At 38.8% G+C, this 13,772-nt stretch overlaps 1 protein-coding gene and 1 long non-coding RNA gene across 6 annotated transcripts in view; one reads left to right on the top strand and one right to left on the bottom strand.

The window, feature by feature from the left end:
* The window catches only part of LOC127558947 (galectin-9-like), a 121,275-nt gene that overhangs the window by 54,992 nt on the left and 52,511 nt on the right, over nt 1-13,772 (bottom strand). The window contains exon 2 of one of the 5 annotated variants that reach the window (XM_051992357.1): nt 12,867-12,958. The exons of the other annotated variants lie outside the window; for them this stretch is intronic. Coding sequence (XP_051848317.1) covers nt 12,867-12,958 — 92 coding nt within the window. The remainder of the gene's footprint in view (nt 1-12,866; nt 12,959-13,772) is intronic. 5 annotated transcript variants of the gene reach the window in all.
* Nucleotides 1-13,772, top strand: part of LOC127558949 (uncharacterized) — a 136,041-nt gene that overhangs the window by 44,204 nt on the left and 78,065 nt on the right. The gene's annotated exons all lie outside the window — the stretch shown is intronic.

Below are 13,772 nucleotides of genomic sequence, written 5' to 3' on the forward strand. Positions count from 1 at the left end.
TGCCATCTAGGGGAGGGAGTGGAGGGAGGGAGGGGAAAAAAATTGGAACAGAAATGAGTGCAAAGGATAATGTTGTAAAAAAAATAATTACCCTAACATGGATTCTGTCAATATAAAGTAATTATTAAATAAAAATTAAAAAAAAACCCAATCAATTACTAAACTTGAAATTCTAAAATTAAAAGGAGAAATTAATAATATTGAAAGTAAAAACTATTGAACTAATAAATAAAACTAAGAGTTGGTTTTATGAAAAAAACAATAAAATTGATAAATTTTTGGTAAATCTGATTAGAAAAAGGAGAGAGGAAAATCAAATTAGTAGTCTTAAAAATGAAAAGGGAGAGCTTTCCACCAATGAAGAGGAAATTAAAGAAATAATAAGGGGTTACTTTGCCCAACTTTATGCCAATAAATTTGATAACCTAAGCAAAATGAATGACTACCTCCAAAAAATATAGGCTTCCCAGATTAACAGAGGAGGAAATAAATTGCTTAAATAGTCCCATTTCAGAAAAAGAAATAGAATAAGCTATTAATCAACTTCTTAAAAAAAATCCCCAGGACCAGATGGATTTACATGTGAATTCTACCAAACATTCAAAGAACAATTAGCCCCAATGCTTTATAAACTATTTGAAAAAATAGGGAATGAAGGAGTCCTACCAAATTCCTTTTATGACACAGACATGGTACTGATACCTAAACCAGGTACGTTGAAAACAGAGAAAGAAAATTATAGACCAATCTCCCTAATGAATATTGATGCTAAAATGTTAAATAAGATATTAGCAAAAAGTCTATCGAAAATTATCCCCAGGATAATACACCACGATCAAGTAGGATTTATATGAGGAATGCAGGGCTGGTTTAATATTAGGAAAACTATCAGTAAAATTGGCCATATTAATAACCAAATTAACAAAAACCATATGATCATCTCAAGGGATGCAGAAAAAGCATTTGATAAAATCCAACATCCATTCCTATTAAAAACACTTAAGAGTATAGGAATAAATGGACTTTTCCTTAAAATAATCAGTAGCATGCATTTAAAACCATCAGTAAGTAACCATATGTAATGGGAACAAACTACAACCATTCCCAATAAGATCAGGAGTGAAACAAGGTTGCCTACTATCACTGTTACTATTTAATATTGTATTAGAAATGCTAGCTTTGGCAATAAGAGTTGAGAAAGAGATTAAAGAAATAAGAATAGGCAATGAGGAAACCAAATTATCACTCTCTGCTGATGATATGATGGTATACTTAGAGAACCCCAGAGATTCTACTAAAAAGTTATTAGAAACAATCCACACCTTTAGCAAAGTTGCAGGATACAAAATAAACCCACATAAGTCATCAGCATTCTTATATATCACTAACAAAACCCAACAGTTAGAGTTACAAAGAGAAATTCCATTTAAAGTAACTATTGATTGCATAAAATATTTAGGAATCTATCTGCCAAGGGAAACTCAGAAACTTTATGAGCAAAACTACAAAACACTTTCCACATAAATTAAGTCTGATCTAAACAACTGGAAAAATATTAAATCCTCTTGGATTGGGCGAGCAAATATAAAAAAGATGACAATACTACCTAAACTAATCTATTTATTTAGTGCTATACCGATCAGACTCCCAAAAAATTATTTTAATGACCTAGAAAAAATAACAACAAAGTTCATATGGAAAAACAAAAGGTCAAGAATTTCAAGGGAATTAATGAAAAAAAATCAAATAAAGGTGGCCTAGCTGTACCAGATCTATAATTATATTATAAAACAGCGGTTATTAAAACCATCTGGTATTGGTTAAGAAATAGACTAGTTGATCAATGGAATAAGTTAGGTTCAAAGGACAAAACAGCCAATAACTTTAATAATCTAGTGTTTGACAAACCCAAAGACCCCAGTTTTGGGGATAAGAATGCATTATTTGACAAAAATTGCTGGGAAAATTGGAAATTAGTATGGCAGAAACTAGGCATTGACCCACACTTAACACCGTACACCAGGGTAAGGTCAAAATGGGTTCATGATCTAGGCATAAAGAATGAGATTATAAATAAATTGGAAGAGCATAGGATAGTTTACCTCTCAGACCTGTGGAAGGGGAAGGAATTTATGGCCAAAGAAGAACTAGAAATCACTATTGACTACAAAATAGAAAATTTTGATTATATCAAATTGAAAAGTTTTTGTACAAACAAAACTAATGCAGACAAGATTAGAAGGGAAACAATAAACTGGGAAAACATTTTTACAGTCAAAGGTTCAGATAAAGGCCTCATTTCCAAAATATATAGAGAACCGACTCAAATTTATAAGAAATCAAGCCATTCTTTAATTGATAAATGGTCAAAGGATATGAACAGACAATTTTCAGATGATGAAATTGAAACTATTGCCATTCATATGAAAGAGTGTTCCAAATCACTATTGATCAGAGAAATGCAAATTAAGACAACTCTGAGATACCACTACACACCTGTCAGATTGGCTAGAATGACAGGGAAAGATAATGCGGAATGTTGGAGGGGATGTGGGAAAACAGGGACATTGATGCATTGTTGGTGGAGTTGTGAAGGAATCCAGCCATTCTGGAGAGCAATCTGGAATTATGCCCCCAAAATTATCAAATTGTGCATACCCTTTGATCCAGCAGTCCTACTACTGGCCTTATATCCCGAAGAAATACTAAAGAAGGGAAAGGGATCTGTATGTACCAAAATGTTTGTGGCAGCCCCATTTGTAGTAGCTAGAAACTAGAAAATGAATGGATGCCCATCAATTGGAGAATGCTTGAGTAAATTGTGGTATATGAATGTTATGGAATATTATTGTTCTGTGAGAAATGCTCAGCAGGATGAATACAGAGAGGATTGGCGAGACTTACATGAACTGATGCTGAGTGAAATGAGCAGAACCAGGACATCATTATATACTTCAACAACGATACTCTATGAGGATGTATTCTGATGGAAGTGGATTTCTTCAACAAAGAGATCTAATTCAGTTCCAATTGATCAAGGATGGACAGAAGCAGCTACACCCAAAGAAAGAACACTGGGAAATTAATGTAAACTGCTTGCATTTTTGTTTTTCTTCCCAGGTTATTTTTACCTTCTGAATCCAATTCTCCCTGTGCAACAAGAGAACTGTTCGGTTTTGCACACATATATTGTATCTAGGATACATTGTGACATATTAAACTTGTATAGGACTGCTTGCCATCTGGGGGAGAGGTGAAGGAAGGGAGGGGAAAAGTCAGAACAGAAGTGAGTGCAAGGGATAATGTTGTAAAAAATTTACTCAGGTATGGGCTCTGTCAATAAAAAGTTATAATTTTTTAAAAAAAGACCTTAAACTGATTCTCCAGTTTCTAGATAGTGTATCCTCTACTGGATGAATTTCTATCTTCCCACACTGTTAGCAATCTTAGCCACAGAAAGTTTATAAGGCTGTAGACAATTTCAGCCCAACATGGAATTACCCCTTCAAACTCATCACAGAGAAAGTTGTACTTTGTAATAAGAATATTAACAACTTAGTCATACATTAACACATCAGTATCTCTTATTACATACAGTAACTATCAAATGAGTTAGGGTGTGGTGGAGAAGAGAAGTAAACTTCTACTCCATTGTTTGTGTATAAATCACTATTCCATTGTGGTGTGAGTACACATACATATAAACATATATACATGCATTTGCACACACATATATGTATATGTTATGTATATACACACGTGTGTATAATACTCATACATATATACATGTTTACATAGGTATAATTTATATATGATATTTATGACTTTGTGCAACTCTGCCTCATTTAAATTCAATTCATGTGTAAATCATGTGAGGGATATAGAAGACCCTTACCCAAAATGATTACTCAGAGATCATTCAGTAGAAGGCAGAAAAGTTGTTTGTTGAAAACCTCCGGAGGATGATCTGTCCCATCACAAGATAAGAAAGAGAAAGCTCACGGTAGGAAAGCTAAAGAAGTAGTAAAGATACATAGCTTTTATACAAGAAATTACATCACAAGTAAGAGAGCACTGAGAAGGGGAGGGGGAGGCATCTAATTGGTTGTTACTATTTGGGGAGATTGGAATGGAAGGTTTCTGTTTCCCTGAAATCTCCTGATTTCTAGGAAACAGAAAGTCAGGCCTTCAGGCTTAATCAAGCAGATAGTGGTCCAGCTAATAGACTAACTATCGATAAATGTCAAATACCAATAAATGTCATCAGCTCAGGTTAAGTAAATATGTTTCTATCTGGCCAAGGCTCAAGTAAATATGAGCCTGCACATAGTATACAGGTCATAGGGGAAACTCAGAAATAATAAAATACAGAAAAAGAATTCATACATTCCTGTAAGTTCTTCACCTTATATTCCCCACAACTCTCCCCTTATAATATGTAAATGATTTTTATTATATTTCTATGAAGAACTTACATACTGATTAAAATGAGTTATCATATCTATACATTGCTTGTCAAGTTCACCATCAAGATCACCCTCTCTAATACATTCCAGCCTTTTCTCTGAAGAATCATCATTTTAATAGCATCTCCTGTATGCAATTTTTTGATAGGAACCATTGAACTATTTTGCTTACTAATGTAATTATACAGTGTAGACATAGCAACAGGATAATACCACTGATTGCAATAAGTTCATACCATAAAAATTGCTTCCATCAACTATCTTAGAAACAGTTATACGGAACAGATTGACATTTGGCAAACATAAAAATACAAAGATAAATAAAGATGACAATCTAGGGAAACTGAGGCACAACATTACACACTCCCTTTCTGAATATTTGAATTATTGAATTACCTCCCCTAGACACCTGGGAGGTCTCAGAACCATAATTTTGACCAATCCAATGTGAGGCAAATAAATCAAAATGAAACTAGAAAATGCAACGACTTATGGCAAGGGAAAGTCTCTTCCTGACAACCCCAGAGTTATCAGCAGTACAAAGGCCCTCATCTCAGCTAGACAATCCAGTTTGAAATGGACAGTTCATTGTGTTAGGTTGTCTGCAGTCATTTGTGCACTTAACTCAGCTTCTGCTTATATAGGGAGTAGCAGGGCTCAAGACAATAATGCTGCCCACTCAGAGGGGCATCTCACTCCAGGGGAGAAGGGTGAGGCTTGAAGTAGCTTCCCCTGGCCCCACTCAGAGAAACAGACAGGGCTGCTACTAGGATACAGATTTCTGAGCAGAGCTATCAAAGCATGCACAGTTAGACCATGAAGGCAGGTAAACCCCAAACTTTAGAGGCTTGATCTCAAAACTGCAATGTTATTAAAAATGCTGAGATACCAATTAAGAAACTGGGGGTTACAGGGTTGGTGTCTACATCTTGGAGATTTCCTAAAAATAGGCAATCAAAGAATAGTCTCCCAGAGCAATTCCAACAGAATAAGGGGTTTCAAAGCTAAAGCATAGTAAAAACAAAAAGGACTGCTTAAGGACTTCCAATTCAATCTGAACTGGTGGTATAGGGGATGGGACAGAAGTACCTAAGGCAAAGTGAACAGAAAACTAAGGGTTCCCATTCTTTTAGGTATTTTGAGAAAAATCCACCAGTTTCCCTAGTTCCCTATCTCTTCCTCTCCTTTTTTTCCCTCATGAAAGGAATCATCCAAAAAAAAAGTAAATAGTGAAATAACCATCCACATATAAATCCCAAAATTGAATTAAAGTTCCTATACATAACAGACTAGGACAGGAGGAGTTTCCTAAAAAAAAAAAAATCAAATCAAATCAAATCCCTAAAACAATTACATATTCTGAAATGAACATACATAGATATTATAAACATATTATAACTTCCTTAACAGCAACAATTACCAATTTTAACATTTTCCATTCCAAATCTTAAACACACAGTAATAGATGACTGAGTCAGGGTTTAACATTCATTCATCATCCATTGCCAAGTCCCCCATGTCAGTTCAAATTACTTCAGGCACATGGGTCATGGGCTCAATCTTAGCTGCTTCGGGCTGATAAATGGGCAAAGAACAGGCTCTCAGTCCAAGGAGGGGGATGGGTATAGCATCAATCTAAGCTTCAGATGAGCCGATGCATGTCTCAGAAGAGGTTCAATAATCTGTAATTTGATCAAAATCTAGAACAACAACAACAAAAACAAATCTAAAAAGATTAGAACAGTCTAGAACTGCAACAACATGTGGGGAGGCTAGTATAGTTTGGCCAGCAGTTCTCATGTGAAGGAATAAGTTTGTTTCACAGTACAGGCAGGTGGCTATAGTCCCAATAAATAGCAGTTAGGTTTCACAGACCATTGTTAATTGTTCTCTTATCATTTAGAAATATTTTAAAAACAAAACACACATATCCAGTAACAGACAGATGACCAAGCTAAATACTTATTTGCCTAAGTATTTAGGATATAATGATTACATATATAACCAAATTGAAAACAGCGAGGTATGACATATTTGAATTGCATTAATACTTCTTATTGACTATTTCTTTGATCATAAAAATCAGTCACAGGAGGAAAAAATGCAAGAAACAAACTATAACATAATATAAGCAGTTAAAACTCAATCTTCAGCTCATCAGAGAGTGGAGCTTTAAAACTCCCAAATAGCATTAATTATAAGCCCAAAGAATTTAATCTCCAACGTTTCAGATAAATCCCAAACAGTTATTTACCATGACCTTATATCAGTAACAGTAAAAAATTTATCCCAGAAGATGCACACAATTCTTACATAACCCAAGTAGATGTTGCATCTTGAATAAATTGAATATTATACCAATCATTTTGGTTTTAAAATACCCAATACACAGAAAAATCCCAAACTACATATTATTCACAACAAAAACATTTTGCAAAGGAAGAAGGCAAAAACTATTATCCTTAAAGTCCCTTTCAGATAATTGGCATCAATAGTTAATTAAAACTTTCTATTTTACCATAAAAAGAATCTGAAAAGTTCTTGAAAACATCAATTAAGCTTTTTGAAATAACCCTTTCAAACTATATACCACATTTCTGATCATATTCTTTAATATTCACAATCATTATGTAGCTAAAGAAACAAATATTCAATCAATCCCACTCTTTTAGGTATTTTGAGAAAAATCCACCCGTTTCCCTAGTTCCCTATCTCTTCCTCTCCTTTTTTTTCCCTCGTGAAAGGTATCATCCAAAAAAAAAAAAAGTAAATAGTCAAATAACCAATATTGTAAGAGTAGCTTGTCCATTTAAATAACCGTTTGTTTTTTTCAGCCAAAGGAACCAAGTGGCTACCGCTTTTCACTGCTGCTCTGCTGCTCTCCCCCCGCGAAAACACATCCTGTCTCACAGCCATCTCTCTCTGACTACCCTTTCCAACTAGTTCCTTCTTTTTCCCTCTGATTTCTTCTTGAAATCATTTGCTCCTACTAATCAATCCTTCTTAAATCATCTTCATTCTCCTGTCCCATCCCTCTGTCTCTCTCCTCCCAATGCCTACTTGCTCAAACCTTCTCCAAAATACTTTTGACTATATGCTCTTTTTAAACTATTAATTGCTTTTGTAATTCAATCTCTTTTTCCTTGTCCTTAAATCACCTTTTTTAAAAAAAAACTTTAAACGTCAAGATTCACTATTAATTTTGAACCAAATTTGATAAAACTCATAATATAGTTTACAAATTACCCAATACTTTAAAAAAGCAACATACCATTTAGGTGGGGAGATAGAAACATGACTCCCACTCCCCCTGCCAAGGTAAGCTACTGACATTTTGTTTAATAATCTATATTTCTAATTTGAGGTCCAACCAAATAATTAAAAAAAAGAATTTTTTTCTCTTCAAATGTAAAGGCCACAATATTCAAAAAATTCTTAAGGTTTTACACTCAGAATAAATCTAATATGTGCAAGGCAACAGTAAAATTATTTCCCCCAATTTCAATTTTATTTCAATTTCAAAATTATAGTACCTCTTTAAAATATGGTAAGTTCCCCAAACTCTTAATCAAATATTGCAGACAATTACCCAGTTTAGTATTCTTAAACTTTCTGTTCTCTAATTCCATGAAAGAAACTTACTAAGAATGATTTTTCTCTCTTCTCCTGGAAATTTTTTTTCTTTTTATAAGTATGCCTAGTTTTCCCACAAGTCCACAGATCAGAACACCCCTGTGTTCAACTATTTACCTCTTTTACTCTATTTTTATTCCTCCCTTCCAATATCTGCAGTTTCTTATTTCAAATCTTAACGCATACACCAAATTAAAGTTATTTTAAAATTAACCAGTACTTTATGAAATTTCCTAAAATGTATCTAGATATTTCATTCAAACTTCTTTTCTTTAGCAACCAGGAAAGAGTTAAGCACCAATCCTTGCTTTACCTTGAGAATTCTTTTCTCTGGCTGAGTCCTGATAACAAGCTCCTTGTCCACAGGAGTGATAGCCACTGTTCTTCTATTTTCTCAAAACTTTCCAAACTTTCAATCTATGTTTTTATTTTGTTCCTTCTTTCCCTCTTCCTGTAAAGCCACTGCCAGAGATAGAGGAAGAGAAAGAGAAAAAAGATCTTCTTTTCTTTTCTTTTTTCTTTTTATAATAACTTTTTATTGACAGAACCCATGCCAGGATAATTTTTTTACAACATTATCCCTTGCACTTGCTTCTGTTCCGATTTTTCCCCTCTCTCCCTCCACCCCCTCCCCTAGATGTCAAGCAGTCCTATATATGTTAAATATGTTGCGGTATATCCTACAATATATGTTTGCAGAACCAAACAGTTCTCTTGTTGCACAGTGAGAATTGGATTCAGAAGGTAAAAATAACCCAGGAAGAAAAACAAAAATGCAAATAGTTTACATTCATTTACCAGTGTTCTTTCTTTGGGTGTAGCTGCTTCTGTCTATCATTTATCAATTGAAACGGAGTTAGGTCTCTTTGTCAAAGAAATCCACTTCCATCAAAATACATCCTCATACAGTATCGTTGTTGAAGTGTATAAGGATTTTCTTTTCTTGAGAAGCCCAAAACTAGTTCCCAAATTCTATGACCAATACATTATGAGCCACTCTGAAAGAATTACTACTCTGAATGAATTCCAATTCCCACAATTCAGCCTGATATTTTTCTCAGCCTGTAACACAGAAGTTTAATTCTTATCTCTTACGAGCTTTCTAACTTTTAACACAGAACAAAGGCAATGCAAAGCAGACATACACACAGACATTCACAAAACTCTATTTTCACCTTTTACATACAGATTTAAGTCTGATATACCCAAATAGTTCTGGGCTATACATCCTCCTAATTTTCTTCCCTTTTATATCTGGGAAGTTCATTCCAGTCTTGAATTCCCTAGCTCATGTCCTGATACAAATTTTTGGAGGGCTTCTATACCACCCTGGACCTGATCCAGATGTTGGCGGAGGCCCTATGTTACCATCACGCCAAGGGAGAGGCCCTACTTTACCCTCACACCCCCACAGCCACCCGAGAGCCTACTTAGCAAAAGTCCTTTATCATTGGGGTCAAGAGCAGTCCATACCAAAAATAAATTTAAGAGGGCTAATCCATCAGGGTCTCCCTCGACCCAGCCAAAACACCCCCAGACTTCCCAAGAGCTTTAACTCGAGAATATATGTTTCTTTTCAGGCTGCAAATGCCAGCCATCAGGACTCTACTTCTTTCAATCTTCAATTCTGCATTCCACTGGTATCTCTGCCTCATGTTGTTGTCTAAGACGGAAGGGAGGCTGCCCACTAAGAGCCAGAGACCATGGAGAAAATTATTCTGTGGGTGCCTGTCCCTGTTCCGGGTGCACATAGCCATCTCCCCCAAAGACCCCATCCCGGACGAACCCCAACTATGAGGGATGTAGAAGACTCTTACCCAAAATGATTACTCAGCGATCATTCAGTAGAAGGCAGAAAAGTTGTTTATTGAAAACCTCTGGAGGATGTGCCCTCCCATCGGGAGATAAGAAAGAGAAAGCTCGCGGTTTATACAAGAAATTACATCACAAGTAAGAGAGCATTGAGAAGGAAAGAGGGAGGCATCTAATTGGTTGTTACTATTTGGGAAGATTGGAATGGAAGGTTTCTGTTTCCCTGAAATCTCCTGATTTGCATTGCTCTTTCTCACCAGGAATGGAATCCCTCAATGAGACTGCTGCCTGCGATGCCTGACTGTGCCAAGGTGGCCCCTGCCCACCCCCCACTGTGCCTGGGACTCACACCCAGGGACAGGGGAAGTTGATTTCATGGACATGGAAACCTGGGTTCAAGGACATTGTTTTCTTTTGCTTTTTGTTGGCACCTTCTCAGGGTGCCGGTAAAATCCTAACCCACTTTGGTTGTAGCCAAAAAACTTGCAACTGAAATTTTTCCCCGGTTCGGACTCCCTTCCCCCTCGCGTCTGACAATGGCCCAGCCTTTGTTTCTGATTTTGTTCAGTCCCTGGCACAGGCCTTGGGTTCCAGTGGCGCCTGCACTGTGCCTATGGACCGCAGGGTTGGAGTCAGGCAGAAGAATGAACAGGACACTTGAGGGGCACATTTCTGAGCCCTGCTTGGGAGCTGACGAGACTTGGGTAGCTCCTTCCCGGCATGGGGCAGGACAGTTCTTAGGATGTTACTAATGATTCCTTTTTCCAGTCCCTACAGGCTCTGCAGGACATCCGGGCAGCGGGCAGGGCTCTCTATTGTGCTTCTGCCCGGCCTCCCCCGCCCCTGCCTGCTTGACCAGACCTCCAACCGGGGGATGGGATCCTGACCAGGAAACTTCCTCATGGCTCTGCATTGGAACCCCGCTGTACCGGCCTCCACCAGGCCATCCCCTCCCATTCCTCAGCAGTGAAGGTGGCTCACCGTAGGGCTTGGATTCATCGTTCACATGTGAGACCTTGCCCCACTCCTGATGCACCTGCAGAACCCTACTCAGGAAGAGGGTGTTTTCATGTCTCATTCCCTTTCATGGCCTGATCCTCCCTCTTGCTTCCCCTGCCCCACTGGGGAAGCCCGGCCCTATTCTCCCATAGATATGGTGAGAACTACTGGGGGGAGGTGGAGGCAGCCTTGGTTCTATCTGGACCTATGCCAGCTCTTGGGAAGGACCCAGGGTGTCAGCTTTTATGTGGCAGGAAGAGATTTGGGAGCCCTGCTCACCACCCAAAGAAGGACCCTCCCCAGGCAAAACATCCCCATATGCTCTAATGCAGTTATTAATCCCCCTCATTTTCGCCAGGGACCAAACACAACCACTTCTCATCTGGAGGGGGAAACCACAACAACACCCCCTCAGCCTCCACACCCCAGGACTGCTGCCTCCCTATGGGACCTTTATGTCAGCCCTTGATGGGATACACCTGCTGATAAACCAGCCCCACCCTCAACACAAGCTGGACCCACCCCCCCTGCTTTGTGGGCATAGGTGCCCCCTGGGGGACAGAGGCGCCCTCCATCCTGAATATTTCACTCTCACCGAGAGCCCACCCCAGGAGTCTGCTGCCCACGTCCCCATGGTAACTGTGGGAGGGATACAGGGTGGGGAACGGTGCATCAAGTCTGAGGGCTGCGAGCTGGAGCATTCCCCATACAAGAAGCTCCAAGTGGAAGCTGTTGGCATTTCCCCACACAAAAATACAGTAAAACTGTCTAATACGAGCCCCCGCAGGGTGCTATTTGTCCCGCACTGTGGGACTAACCCCTTGTATCAGTGAATTCACTTTGGCCTTGGAAGACTCCCCTCAGCTCTGCCTGCTTGTGTACAGGCTCCCTCAGGTCTCTCTGTATTCTGAGGAAGGGGCCGAAGGACATTTTGGTCTGTTAGATACGGCGAGGGGGGCTGCTCCTACTCTGGTTCCCCTCCTAGTGGGGTTGGGAATAGCAGGCTCCCCGGCTGTGGGAACCGCTGCCCTGATCCATGGTGACAGCAGCTGTTGGCTCTGGGTTCCCAGGTGGACCAGGATTTGAAGGACCTGGAAAATCACATATCCTTCTTGGAGAACTCACTGAACTCCTTGGCAGGGGGGTCCCACAGAGTCGTCACAGGCTAGATTTACTCTACCTTAAGCAAGGAGGGGTACATCTGGCCTTCAGGGCAGCTTGCTGTTTCCATGGTAATAACTCTGGGGTAATAAGAGAGTCCCTCTCTGCAGTTAGGCAACGGATCAAGGACCAGGAGAAGCCTCAACACCAATCAATGTCCTGGTATTGTTCACTTTTCAATTGCTCCCCTTGGGTAACCTCTCTTATGACCTTCCTGATAGGGCCCCTTACTCTATTTGTGCTGGATCTACTGATTACCCCTCGATTGATTGTTTAATCACATTTATCAGGAAGAGAATCCAGGCTGTTAAGTTGTTTGTTGCCAGGATCACTTGCTCTCCCCTGGCCTCTGATGAGTCCAGTCTCTGATGGTCTCAAGAAAAGGGGGGAATCAAGGGGAAAACACCCCAAATGGGACCGTGAGAAACATGATCATGAACCTTTGTAGTTAGAAGTTTGTTACTAGTTCTTCACTCCCTAATGCATATGGTATTTCTCCATCCCCAGATGTGCTGTCCTGACAAACCCGAGTCCTTGACAACCTGATAAGCTTAAAGAAATACTGTTTATTGCCATCTGGAAATGACCCCCTTAGAGTGATAACATTTTGCCTCCTGTTTACAATAGAAATTCCTTTATTATGACAAATGTATCAAGAAACATTTTGATATCTCTTTCTTCTTTCTATAAACATGTGGCCCTGAGACCATTCATTACTGACCCCTCCAACCTTTGCCTCCACCTGCTGATGGGTACTTGGTTCACATGTGGAAGTAAAACTGAAGAAACAAATACCTGTTCCCATCAGTAAGAAGGACTGACCCAATGACAATGATCTCATGTCCATCCTTGAGTCCACCATGGATAGCTCCAGAAAATGGAATGGGCTGCAGAAAGAATGAAGGACATAGTTGTCAGTTCTAGGTCTCTAAGCAAAGAAAAATCCAGGAAGGTTCTATCCTCCAGGGTCGGGATGTGGAGTCAAAGCTGAGGCACACCAAGGCCTGTAAGCCCTCATGAGATGGCTCCCTGGGATTTTACTACTCTCTGCCATCACTTTATAGAACAGAAGGGAGAAGGTCTTTCTCCCTCCTATCCTTGAAACCATGGTTTTCTCCTCTGAATCTTATTCCATAGTCATTTAAAATTTGTTTTTCTTTTTTTATTATAAATAGCAGTTATTAGTAAATATATGAATTTCAATGTAGAACAAAAAAGAAAATTCAATATGAAACCGTAAGTTTTTCCTGCATGGAATTTGTCTTTCAGAAAGTCTGTATTAAATGTAACTTTGTAGTAACAAAATTTTTATTTATTTATGTCCCTTTCAGAACTTCTTACTGTCTTATCACATTTATTTTTTGTTGTTTCCATTTTATTGTTTTTATGACCTTAATAGACATCAATAATATTTCAATAAGCAAAGAAGAACAGAAAAGGGAGTATTATATAAGAAACTGTTGTAATAGGAATCAGGCTCATATGGATTGTCAACCAGATCAGTATGGTCTCTAACCTGTGAGTGGCCAGAGCCAAACAAAGCTAGCTAGAGACAGGAGAGTCAGGAATCAAACAGAACTTTAATTTCAAAGGGATGGCAACAACTTGCAAGCAAAGCCACATGTGCCCAAGGCCTACCCCAGCTGGGGGGAGATCTCAATATTGATACCAATGGCTGCAAAGTGAGCTGTAGCCCTGACA

The sequence above is a fragment of the Antechinus flavipes genome, chromosome 4, assembly GCF_016432865.1.
Source record: "Antechinus flavipes isolate AdamAnt ecotype Samford, QLD, Australia chromosome 4, AdamAnt_v2, whole genome shotgun sequence".
Classification (NCBI taxonomy): domain Eukaryota; kingdom Metazoa; phylum Chordata; class Mammalia; order Dasyuromorphia; family Dasyuridae; genus Antechinus; species Antechinus flavipes.